Source organism: Montipora capricornis, chromosome 3 (assembly GCF_036669925.1).
Source record: "Montipora capricornis isolate CH-2021 chromosome 3, ASM3666992v2, whole genome shotgun sequence".
NCBI lineage: Eukaryota > Metazoa > Cnidaria > Anthozoa > Scleractinia > Acroporidae > Montipora > Montipora capricornis.
This window is the reverse complement of record NC_090885.1, coordinates 63,247,661-63,260,330: the sequence shown is the minus strand read 5'-3', so window position 1 is coordinate 63,260,330 and position 12,670 is coordinate 63,247,661. Positions and strand designations below refer to the sequence as shown.

Below are 12,670 nucleotides of genomic sequence, written 5' to 3'. Positions count from 1 at the left end.
TGCCACTTGCGAGGAGGATCCAAAAGGATACAAAACGTCTTGACTCAGATAAGTATATAGGAAGAATGAAAAAATGAGTCGCTGGCGAACTTCTCACAGGTCTGGTATATTATAATTTCGTGTAAACGTTTCGCCCTTCGGGCTTCTTCAGTACACGCTAAAAACTAAAAATTAAAAATACCTGGTACAACTGAACTTGCGCTATTTATACAAAACTATGAACCAAAAGGTGTAAAATGTTTAAAATTACAAAAAAATTATAAAAAATCACAATAATATGTCATGTAATACGTGCGGTTGGAATAGATCGAGTGGACAATACGTGAGATAAGAAATAGTTAGCTCTATTCCGAAAAAGGCGTTAATCACCAGACATCGAAACTAATAATTTAAAATAAACAACAGGACTAGTAAATCATGCAATCAGGTGGCGAAATGATGAGCCCAGGGCCCCTAAGAAGTAATGGAATCCCTGAACAGGGCCTGTGAGAATGCCGATCTGCACGGCGTAATTGGAAAAAAAGCCCAACTGGTTGCACAATTACTCCAGTGAATGATTAATTAAACCTTATTCTATTTTTGGAATTAAACTCGGATCTTTTGTTCAAGCCGTAAGGTTGGAGGGTGCATAACTGTGCGCACCAAAAAGCCTCTCTTGTAAGTAAAACCTTGTCCATATCATCAGTAGTGTCATTAACAATTTTTTCAATAACAATGAACTCAAAGTCAGACATGTGATGTTCTTTTCTATTGAAATGGACGGCCAATTCACACGTGGCCTTGTTGGTCAACATGGCCGATTTGTGATTACGAAATCTGACCTTGAATTCATTCGATGTTGAACCTACGTATTGAATCTTGCATGTTTTACAGGTGACTAAATAGATGACATTCTTCGACCTACAGTGTACATTCTGTCTAATGGAGTAAAAACGGCCTGTACATGCGCTGTGAAAGATCTTATTTTCAACAAGATAATGTTTGCATAGATCACATTTGTTCTTACATTTAAAACATCCTACGGGAGTGTTATTGCTGTAATGGGTTTTTTTAGGCCTTGCTAGAATCTCTTTTATGTTTTTGGGTCTTCGATAAGAAGGAATAATTGACCCCTTTGGGAAAATCTGGGATAGCAATGGCGATTCATAAATAAGATGACTAAATCAAAATCAAAATCATCAAAATCAAAATCAAAATCATCAAATCATTTAGTCATCTTATTTATTTCATTCTCACAGGCCCTGTTCAGGGATTCCATTACTTCTTAGGGGCCCTGGGCTCATCATTTCGCCACCTGATTGCATGATTTACTAGTCCTGTTGTTTATTTTAAATTATTAGTTTCGATGTCTGGTGATTAACGCCTTTTTCGGAATAGAGCTAACTATTTCTTATCTCACGTATTGTCCACTCGATCTATTCCAACCGCACGTATTACATGACATATTATTGTGATTTTTTATAATTTTTTTGTAATTTTAAACATTTTACACCTTTTGGTTCATAGTTTTGTATAAATAGCGCAAGTTCAGTTGTACCAGGTATTTTTAATTTTTAGTTTTTAGCGTGTACTGAAGAAGCCCGAAGGGCGAAACGTTTACACGAAATTATAATATACCAGACCTGTGAGAAGTTCGCCAGCGACTCATTTTTTCATTCTTCCTATATATATATATATATATATATATATATATATATATATATATATATATATATATATTTGGGAATAAAACGAAAGAAAGCGTCACCCTTTTCGCTACTCGAGGACTATTACTAATAGTCCTTTAGTAGCGTAGCCAATCAAAATTCATCATTTGCATTAGTCCACTAGTTGGGTGATACTAATGTCAAGTAGACCCGACTTCGGAAACCGTGCCGAGGGTCAACGACGAAAGCGCTGTGGGCTGTTTCTTACTGTTTCATTCTTTCCCGGTGCAGAATTGAAAATTACGGCAGAATACGGCGCACTAAATTAGCCAATCATGGCGTTCACGAAATATCTGAGAGATATAATAAATGACCTCTTATTACGTAGATACCGATGAAATACTAGGATTTCCCTTTTTACCGAAAAAAATCATATCATCATCGTGTGTAGTGGAGATAGGATGTTACATGGCCACGGAGATACGATGTTGACAAACATTTCAACACGAGAAGAGAAATTTCGTATCTCCAAGAGGTAATGTGATGTTCTGTTTATTATATAAACACCAGTGAAATACCAAACGTACTCCTAACGTTAAACAATGGCGCGATTTCTTATGTAACCATAGCAACGGTGATCTTTTCACGTGTGAAGATAGCATATGTCTTAGCGCGAAAGCTCGTACGTATTTCATTGGTGTCTATGGAATAAACTATATTCGTCTTTCGCACGTGAGGATATAGGTGTCGTCATGGCTACTAAAATAGCCAATAAAAAGCGGGCTTCCCCGACCGCTGTACTGTTGAATTTCATTCAGAAGCGAAAATGGTTTTGAGTTGTGAAGACAGTACGGCTACTTGCGACTTTGTTATTGAACTGCCAAACTTTCGCATTGAAATACTTTCAGAGGTTCAAAAGCAAGAACATGTAGGAAGATTTGTCCAGGTCTCGGATGGAAATCAACTTGACAACGCAAACCCAGGTTGACTATCGGATCGCTTCAACATCTACCTTGGATGTTAATTTCTTCGATGAGAATAGGCTTCAAACCATGTTTCACGGAAACTAGATAACTGGAGGGGTCTTTATTTTCATCATAGCGCATCATCAGATGTTATGCATTTTAAGCAAATGTTTGTAACCGCTGTTTGCGTTTTATTCCTATTGAAACTAAAATGGCCCAAGTCAAAGAATTTTTATGAGGTTCCCGTTGTATTGCTAAATCATCTAATAGTGAGCGCTCGATCTAAGAGCTTTGGGAGCTTTTGGGAGCCGAGCCTTGGGAGAGCCAACTTTTCATACCTTTCTTTAGAAAATGCATTAAAGCGTTAACATGCTAAACAGGGTAACCTTCCTGGGGCACTCTGGCTACTTGCCCGAAGCACCCTTTTACGCGGGCCATCTTTTTGCCACGTAAACGGTTCGTGTCGGATTACCCCAGCTAACCGAGGTGTGAAGACCGCGACCTCTCCCTCCACGCAAACAGGCCCTTTCAGATATAAGAGAGATTTTGCATCACGTTCGTGAAACGGCAAACGTCAGCTTGCGCATGCCGCTTCGAGTTTCACGTAAAATGGGGGCAAGCTGGTGCATTTAACTTCGTGTGACCCAAGGCAACTGAAAATGGACTCTAAATCTTGAGAATTTAGAAAAAGATGCCATATGAAATTTAATATATTTACCTGCCAAATTTTGCGAGTTTCGATGAAGTCTTTTGTGAGTCAACAGAGAGAGAGTCAACTTGACTTCATGAAAAATTGCGGTAAGGAGTCAGTTATGAACGACCATGATAACCATGAAACCCAATTTTTTCTTGTTCTACGAAAAATAAATTGGGGGTTCTTTTCTTTACAAACAGCTTGTTATGTAAAACAAAAACGACAACAAAACTCCACGTACACGTCAAACGCAAAAATGCCTACTTTCACGTAGAAAATCGGGAAACGCGAAAAATGGCGGGAGAATCATGGTCAAGTGCTCACTTTTGCCTTTCGCGTTTCACGTAACGCAATGCTAAATCTCTCTATAATAAAAATGTTTACGGCACTCTCCATAACAACAACGTGAAATCACAAACTGAGGTTTATACGAATGCAAACCTTTCTTGCCCTATTTTCCCTCTGAAACCGCTTGTACCCAATCATTTTTTCCTTAGACCACATTCCACATTGTTTTTTTTATTTTTGTAGGGAAGAGTGCAAAGTTAACTTAAAGGACATTTAGCTCACTTCTCCGTCATTGACGATTTAAGTTCCTTAAGTAACGCGCCCGCAAACGACGAAACAATGTTTTCGCAGCATTGTTTCCTCGATTGTGAGTGCATTTAGGTTTAATAACAGATTGTAAATATGGCCGCCAACAAATTACTCTTCTATCCTTGTGTTGATCAGCCTGACCAGCCAGATTTACTGCAGAAATCCCTTTCAATTATACGTGTGCTACCGAGTCTAATCAGGTTGATTAGAACAAATATAAAACAATGATTTATTCCGTTATCGACCAGTGGCCATTTTCTAATTCCGTGTAATAGACTGCCAAATGGGAACTTGAACTTGATGGCTGGTGTTCCCTCTCGATGCAATTGTAAGCACAAGCAATAGGCCACTTTAAAAAATACCATAATACTCTTTGTTTGCCCTCCAAAATTTTTCATACGCACTGTTTCCAGTTTCTCTTGGGACTTACAAAGATCCCAACAAAAAATAAAAATAATGCTTATGCAAAATTCGGAGGGCAAACAAAGAGTACTATGATATTTTTGTAAGTGGTATATACGCATTTTCAGTAGCGTCTTGATCATTGGAACCTTTTGTTCGGACAAAAGACACCAATTAGCCTGTTACTCAACGACAAGCTATATATCGCACCCGCTCACTGGTAGTTTCGCTCTGGCCTGTCGCTATTCAGGCTTGCCCTCTGCGGAGATTCATACAATTTAGGTGAACTTACTTTTCCTTATGTTACGATGCTTTATGGGATGCAGCAGCGCGTAGCATCTCTCCAGACTGATGGCCGTGAGATTAAGAATCGAGGAAACCCCACAGACGACGTCAAATGGTAGATAAAAATTTGACACTGCTCGCGAAGGCTGAGGTACCACTGTCAAGTACACGTAGAGTGGCACCGAGATAGTGCCAATCAACAAGTCCGCTATTGCCAAGGAAATGAGCAAAAGATTGGTTTTGGTGCGAAGACGTCTGTTGACGCGAAATGCACCAATTACGAGCGAATTTCCAAACACGATTATCAGAGATACGATGCAAAAGAAAACCACGCCAACGATGCCCACTTTATTTGGAGGTCCACCGTTGATCGCGCCATTGGTCGTAGTGCCATTGGTCGTGGTGCCATTGGTCGTGTCATTGGCCCAGCCGTTGGTTGTATGGTTCATGGCGGTTATGCTGTTATTAAATATGGTGGACCAAATACTCTGCAGAAACAAATATTTATGGGAGCAATGAATTGGGACTCGCACGGGCGGAGACTTTCCCGGTGTCAAAGTAGCATAAAGTGATTGAAAACATTCCTTCTTCCCCCTTAACAGAATACCAGCCCATAGTACGAATTTATACACATGTGCAATCAGAACAAGCCAGGCTTTGCGCCCACGAACAGCTAGTCTGTCACACTGACCACTACATCTGACTAAATCACTGCGCCTCCACATGTGACTTATTATTTCACTTGTAAATGATGAGTGCATTCTTATCATTCTTTTATGAATTATCAGCTGGACCATGATCCAACTCTAACCTGCTTTGGAATCGTTTCTCTAATTCTCTTCGCATTCTGCCGACTAAGTAGGCCGTACACCGGCCTAAAAGTTCTGTAAAAGAAATCCGAATTAAAGTAAAAACTAATCGAAAATGACTTGCTTATTCAAAATTTGGGTGGACAAGCAAAGAGTACTATGGTATTTTCCGCCTCGGCCAATCGTACTCGCACAACTGATGGTGCATGCTTTGTTTGACAACAGTCACAGAGGAGTCCTGAATACAATGTTAAACGAATCCGGATACGTATGCACGCGCGCGGGCAAATTGAATCCGCAGAGAAAAAGTTGCGGATTCAAAAATATTCGGATGCGTGTGGACGAGGCCTTAGTAACGTTGAACTTTAAACGGACATAAAAGTTATTTTTGTCTGATCTAAAGTTCTCAAGACTATAGTAGTAAACATGTTATAAGTTCGTGTTCTAAGATCTTTAGTTACCGTTCCTTGTTTTTCCACTTCTACGTATGGCATAAGCGTGAACAATCATCTAAATAGAAAAAAAAAAAACGCTCCCCGGGCAAATTACACGCTGGTATTTATCCTGTTAATAATTTATGCCAATATAAGGAGATGTTTGGCATCAATTTAAGACAAACTCTGAGAACTTGGTCCATTTTCAAACTCGCCAACTGTCCACAACAAGAAACAGAAAGCAATAAACAGGAAATTGCAGTACAATATAATAGTCGCAAGGAAACAAAATGATGTTCTTTAGTATGGGTAAACCAAATATTGTAAACTAGGGATCACTAAGTTCATTGCAATTGGTATCAGTGATGTATTAAGCGTTGTATAGTTACATAAAATATGTCAACAAATTCAAAATTTAACCAAAAAAGAAAGAAATTAACACACGAAAAAAAAAAGCGTCATTCATTTTTAGAGACCAAAATATCACCTGATAACGTCTTCAATGTTCCTTGTATTTCCATATTTTATGAAAAGAGTGATAGGAAAAAGAAAGCCCTTTTTTATTAAGACCCCCGCTGTGAAGCTATCGTTAACACTGAACTTAGAGAGGTTGCACGATTGTTTCGCTTTCGGGTGAAACATGGCTCTGCTGAAGCCTAGGCACGAGGCTTGCTCAATATGTAAATACATCAAAGAGGAAAAGTTGAAAAAGATTCCCCGATAAAGTTGCTTTTTTGTCCGGTTATAAAGTATATCAATAAACGGATAAAACTCCATCGTTGGTGTGTTAACCCTACTTATCTGACCGAGATCATATGTTTCTTTCACAAACAATTGCACAACATCGAAAAAAGCAATATCATCAGAAACATGACTCGCCTGATTCTAAATATATAATATCAAGCACGGCAGAACGCGTTCAGAATCAGGATATGTCAGATCGAGCGAGAGCACATACTATTTCTAATCATGCTGTAGTTATTTGTATATACTGTACCAATGCGTTGCTACGTGCTCAGATGAACTAGCGGATGTCACTCGCTTAAAAGTAATATAGTGACTGATGTCTAGTCATCTTTCATCTAAATATCTGGCAGTTCTTCGGCTGTAGCAGATTGAAGACCTGTATCCGTGACTAACTATTCAACGCTATCTCAAAATGATAACCCAATTTCAAGCTAATAAAGCTAGCCAGTCAATCCATGTTATTGAAAAAGATAATGAATTTTATTTGTGTATGTTTATTTTAGATTATTTTAGCAAATGCCTTTTTATATTATCTTGACATATATGTCGCGTGATGTTTAATTGCTAAACAATAACGAGCGTAAACAGACACATTCAGTTTCAAAATTTAAACGTGGCAATTTAAAATAAAATCATCAATTTTAAGTCGTCTACAGTGCTGGGGATAATTTTCTTGGTTAGCTTTTCAAATCAAACTTTGCAAGTATTAGCATAACAATTCAACTGTACTCACGAATCCAAGAACTGATACTGACATCTTTGAGCATGACTACTTTTCATACTAAGGAATCTAAGTGGCGTACGTATTTAGTTCAGTGAAGTAGCCTTGAAAAAAGCTTGGCAAGAAACGAGATAAGCTCGATTTTCGCCTCTAGCGCATGCTCCTCTCCCGAAACAGGGGCTAGTAATTGAGCTTACGAACGGGACTTGAGTCCATAAGGGGGCTAGTCAATTGTGACTTCGTATCAGTTCAATAAATGACTAAATAGTGCATAAATTTGCGGTGTTGTGGCTTAATACAAGGTCACCTTTTTCAATAAAATTGAACACCAAAGATATGTGTTGTACTTCAAAGTATTCTAGTACTTAGAAAAAGTTAGATTTAGGTAGCTATGCAGCTGTTTGCTCCCCCTTGGTAAAAGCATCTGCTATTTTTTCTTCTTTTTGTTTTGTCACTGAATTCGCCTCGCGAAATATTCCGTTTCTGTGACAAGGATTCCAACTGATATTTCACACATTGGATAGGGTTTGCTTTCCTATTATTTAAGACTCCTTTCTAAATAGAACAAATGTGATTTCTCGCCTAACGTCAGCCCCCTTATTCGGCAGGTAGTCACTCCAACATATTACGCTACAATAGAAACGCTAGGCTTATAAAACAAAATTATAACAAACGTCACTCTCTTCTCAGCTGGCAAAAACCATTATGCATTTTATATGTTCGAACGAGTGAAAGACATTGAGAAGATAAAACAAGAAGGACCGATCTGTATTGATTCGAAGTTCATTTGAATGAATCTTTCGCAAGAGACAGGCAGCGCTGCCGAGCGGTTCGAGTGCTGGACTTGCAAAGTTACCGAGTCCAACCACCAACTGAAATTAAATTATTTGTTTTATTTGTTTGATTGGCCCTGAAAAGCCTTTTATTTGAGCGGTCAATTCAGTATGTAAGATTTCCAAAGTGGCAACGAATCTTAGATATACAATCAGAGTGTGTTATTACCGCTTCTTTTCAAACGATTGTAATGCCAAACTTTATTCATGGTCCACCAGTATGCACAGCATCTGCGGCTGCATTAAACTGGGTACAAATTTGCTTAGGTCGTTGTTAATGCAAGTATTATTCCAAGAAAGTAAGCGTTAAGGATTTATATTGGAAACAGCAAACAATCGAATTTTTGGGAGGGCATCCAGCCATAATTTGCGCGCTTTTCAGTAATTAAACTCTTTTAGAACTCCTTCAGACGATCTTCACTTACACATTTCCCAGTGTTCAGAACCCTTTAAATCATATTTTTAAATGATTCCTTTTCAAGGATATTCCTAGCAATTGTATGTCGTAGTTTCTTGTAAAATTTTTAGCCACCTGGTGTAACTTAATTAAGATATGTATTTTTTATTTTTTGAAGATTATTTAAGATTTCAGTGCCAACCCAGTGTGCTCACTCGACGCCCTTAGCAATTAGTTCTTTGATTAAAAAGCGTTGAATCGACGTGGAAATGGAGTCAACGGCCTGAAGCAATGGAGTTTTAATTGATTCAGAACATTTTTCTTACCCAGGGTGCTCCTTCCGAATCATTTTAATTAGACTTTGCTTCCTTGTTCTCTCAGTCAAAATGTTCAGCCGAAATAATACAGAAAAAAATGCGAAAGGCACCTAGGCCTATTTTGCCCTGAACACACCTAAATCTAAATCTAAATCTAAATCGCCGACTCTGTACGAATGTCTGCTCACTGGTTTTACAAGTAGGCCGGGGGTTTTCCGGATAATTAACTTTTCTAAACTCTGAAATCGGATAGGACTTCCAAGTATTGTTATGGTCAAATTAAAGTCTTCCCTAACTAGGCTTTGTGATCGGTCTACTAGCTTGTACAAACCAGAGAGCGGTTTTTTTTGTGTGTTGTTACCTTTGCTAAGCGCAAAAACTGGAAAACGTTTTGTCATATCTCTAATGCCAAAACTCATTTCGTGCAATGTGACTTCTGCTCTGAAAGTTTTATTGAGGGTGCTTTCTACTTAAGGCCGTCTTATTAAGTGATGACTCAGTAGACTTGAGAAATTTGGGTTCGACTATAAGAAGCGTATGAATAGGTTGAAAGGACCTTGCGCTGAAAGTTCTCTGGGTTACAAAAGATACAGTCTCCAGCGACAAATAACTGTTCTGAGGCTGAATGTCAGCTTTGAGGTCACATAGTTTGTTTGTTTGTTTCATTGTTTGTTTGGTTAAGAGCCCAACAATCACATTTCAGAAGATTGGAAGTTGCAAGCGACGACATCTTTCATAGAAAGTAGTTTAAAACCGTTTAGATAAAAAACACTTTCAACTATCAAAACGTTGAGAAACAAGCCGATCATACCTTCTCAAAGTTAAGAGCTCACAAGGTAGCAGGATTTAGTTTAGACCATTTCAGCTGATTTCTCTCTTCAGTACCTGAAAGCTGCGATCAAAATCACGAATTAATAAAATATATCATTAAGGTTAGCTGGGTCTCAAATCTCAAAGCTAGATTGATTGCGGGTACGCAAGACTTGGCACTGATGACAATTTTAAAATTCACAAAACCAACTGAAGATAGGGTACACCAACCAGCCTCGTAAAGTTGTGGTTTTATTGAGCGAGCATAACTCAATCTGGCTACCTACGCCTAATATATATCTCCTTAATTAAGACCCCTTGTTCAATTGAAGTGTTCCTTTTCCTCGTATTGAAAGAGTTTTTGATTAAAATCTTGTTTCGAGGCGACTTAAGCTGCTGGGTTCCGCTGTTTTAATAAAAACGTCGTGTTCGTATTCATTGTCGATGTGCCAATCGGATTTTTGGCCGGCGTTGATTATTTTGAGGTCAGGCGTGATGCGAAATTTTACCATCTGTCGTCCATGTGGAGTTCGTCTGGCTGGTGGAGCGCGAATGATTCAGACTTAAGGAGCATCAACATAAAATCAACGCATAGTAGCGTAAGGGCCACGTCTTTCTTCGCGTAGACTGAAAGATACCGGCAAGGCACTGGAAATGCGTCGAAGTAAGTATTGAACGAGAAAATGGAAAGAATCGAAATTCAACTCGAAAAGTTTGTGCACAATATCTCGGTCTCAGGCCATTTGTGGCTCTTTTCTCAAATTGAAAATTGGGAAAAGCTTCCCAGTCCGAAAAGTTCAATAGTATTAATCTTGTACAAACGTTCAAGCGGGTTTGAGCTATTTACTTTTGAAAGGGAAATTTGTAATGCCGGATAACTTTACTCGTTATAGAAATACAACACGTCAGTTCAGTTATTCTAAAAACCAGCTTCAAATGACGAGAGGCACAATCACTTACCGGCTTCTCTTTTCCAAACTCTGGCACTCAATGTTTGAAAAAGCATTCACCTTAAAGTTGCATCGAGTCGCGGCAAGCAATTTGTTTTTAGGGATGAAGAAGCTCTATCGATCCTTTGTACAACTCTACGATAACAGAGGGAAATACCTTTGCAAACAAAATATTTACTCGACGCAAGAATCGCACATAGTTCTATACCTTTGCAAACAAAAAAGGCACTGAAATTGAAACGAAAAGATCTTAACGTTTGGGGAAACTGACAGTAAGAAAGTAAGGCAATGTAAATGTTTCACAGTACCCTTTTAAAGTTTGGAGTCTCTTCTGTGATAAACAAAAGTAATGACGAGATATTAGCCTCGCCATTTACACCTGAAATCTGATAGACGGCCAACTTCTTTGTACAATTAAGTTCATTGAGGTGTTAATGAAACAAACGGGTGGTCGTTGTACGCCCTTACCAGCCAACGCAGTGTTTACTTGAGCTGGGTTCAAATTCAACACGTTTCGATTAGGCATTATTGGACTGAAGAAATCATAATATCATAGAATCCTTGGACAACAATGTTGTGTGAGCCTTCGATCGATTGATGTTAAATTTGCCGTGAAATAGATTTATGGCTTGTGTTCCCTAAACCTATCAGACTAAACTACCCCTTAAGCTCTAATTCAGCGGCTTCTTATTAATGGAAATTTAACAGAGATTTTTTGAAAGTTAGTCGGTCGAGGTTTACCATTAATGATTTCTCTTACCTCATTCCTGAGTGCATGAGCAAGATCGCTACAGTTTCTAATCATGCAAAGGGCTGATAGTTTTTAAGACTTGTAACGGAACCCAGTGTAATCAAAAGGTAATGTCTTTCATAGACAAGGCAAGATTGAAAGCGTCTAATATTTCTTAAAAGCCCTCGAAAAATAATAGTTTCATGTGACGCTAAATGTCCCTTTCAGTGTATTAACGAACTCAAGCGGGTCCTGGGCTGGGCTTGAAATTTCCAGGTCTTCACGTAGCAAGGTGAACAACCGAGTATCTTGAAATGCGCGTTACACTGAGTCAGTCTTTCCTATTACAGTCTTAATTTCTCCTTTATCCTCGCAAGGTTGCGAAGGCTTCTTCACGAAAATTTATTCAAGCACTCGTTGTTTGCAAACATGACAAAGGCGCAAAAAGTCATGCAAACTACTTTATCGCAAACTACAACTACATTTTCCGCGCTTACCAACTTTTCGAACCATCCCTCTGTAAGAATTAATCAGTATCAGCAATTGACGTAACTTCGGTCTTTGTCACTCGCGTTTCGTGATATATATGCAGCTAAAAAGCAGCTTCGCATTTGCTAGACAACCTAGTTGATGTTGCAAAAGAATGCCAATTTTGTTTGCAGAAGTGAACAAGATTCAACCATATGCTAATTTACCATCAGACTATGTCAAGACCATGGACTAAGGAAACAAAACTGCAAACAATACAGTATCAACGAGGAGTTCGCGCTTTGGCTTTTAAAGTGACAGAAGACAAACTAAGAGATTTCTTAAGATGTCAAGTTTTTTGTGACGAAATAATAATGCAAGTAAGGCATGCGGGACGAAATGGATGCCAAAAGGAAAACAAAAGTGTGTTTTCCTTTGTGCGGCTGAAGCTTAACTTCCGAAAGAAAGCTTTATTTTATTGTCAGTTCGCTTGAGTGCGAAACTCTTTAACAATGCTAGCTGATTTCACCGCTCTTGGCTTTTTTAACGCCCATTGCCGACACAATTGATAAAAATTACTAATCATTACTGATGTTCGTAGGTCGCCATAATTTGAACAAATACAGAAAGGAAAATCATTGCCTACATTTTTGAGATGGAATCGAAACTGAGAGGGTTCACATTAGGGATCTTAAATTTTCAATGAAAACGTACGCAATCGGGTACAATTGTATATGTTAACTACTGTGACACCGTTTTACGAAATTTAGGACTGGCAAACTGAAAGTCGCTGCCTGCTGCCAATCAAACGAACTAAAGTAACTCCCACGTGGACTGATTATCACAGATCAAGACAGATTATATG

At 38.6% G+C, this 12,670-nt stretch overlaps 1 protein-coding gene across 7 annotated transcripts in view; it reads right to left on the bottom strand.

Moving 5' to 3' along the window:
• LOC138043678 (histamine H2 receptor-like) overlaps window positions 1–11,992 on the bottom strand; it is a 16,936-nt gene extending 4,944 nt beyond the window's left edge. Inside the window, exons 1-4 of one of the 7 annotated variants that reach the window (XM_068890068.1) lie at window positions 11,835–11,992; window positions 9,659–9,739; window positions 5,401–5,473; window positions 4,597–5,077 (exon numbers count right to left, since the gene is read on the bottom strand). In XM_068890068.1, coding sequence (XP_068746169.1) covers window positions 4,597–5,038 — 442 coding nt within the window. In that variant the 5' untranslated portion in view covers window positions 5,039–5,077; window positions 5,401–5,473; window positions 9,659–9,739; window positions 11,835–11,992. Of the gene's footprint in view, window positions 1–4,596; window positions 5,078–5,400; window positions 5,474–9,658; window positions 9,740–10,617; window positions 10,743–11,367; window positions 11,759–11,834 lie in introns of those variants that run through there. The other 6 variants (XM_068890064.1, XM_068890069.1, XM_068890065.1 and 3 more) reach the window with 6 other exon arrangements.
• Window positions 11,993–12,670: the final 678 nt, after the last annotated feature.